Here is a 296-nt window from a genome sequence, read left to right as displayed (position 1 = left end):
TTAATTTAAAAAGATCATAAATACAAAGTTAACAAACCACAAAGTAATCGACCCTCTCCTTTACCACCCCAGGTCTGTTGCCAGAGGCGACCCTCTGGAACTACATAATCCAACTCACTGGGGCATTGAGGACCATCCACACTCAGGGTCTCGCTTGTCGCACACTAGACCCATCCAAAATTCTCCTTACAGACAACAAGTCAAGAATCAGGGTGAACTGCTGCGGGATTCTTGACGTGTTAAACTTTGATCCGAATGCTGCCAACCCCCTGGCCAACATGCCTCAGTATCAGGTG

The 296-nt window shown here is 47.0% G+C and overlaps 1 protein-coding gene across 1 annotated transcript in view; it reads left to right on the top strand.

Annotated features, from left to right (window-relative positions):
• LOC119590827 (PAN2-PAN3 deadenylation complex subunit pan3-like) overlaps positions 1-296 on the top strand; it is a gene marked incomplete at its 5' end in the record, with an annotated part of 21,148 nt that overhangs the window by 11,435 nt on the left and 9,417 nt on the right. The window contains 1 exon segment of the mRNA XM_037939583.1: positions 73-293. Coding sequence (XP_037795511.1) covers positions 73-293 — 221 coding nt within the window.

This window comes from Penaeus monodon, chromosome 27 (assembly GCF_015228065.2).
Source record: "Penaeus monodon isolate SGIC_2016 chromosome 27, NSTDA_Pmon_1, whole genome shotgun sequence".
Classification (NCBI taxonomy): domain Eukaryota; kingdom Metazoa; phylum Arthropoda; class Malacostraca; order Decapoda; family Penaeidae; genus Penaeus; species Penaeus monodon.
This window is presented reverse-complemented; position numbering and strand designations above follow the sequence as displayed.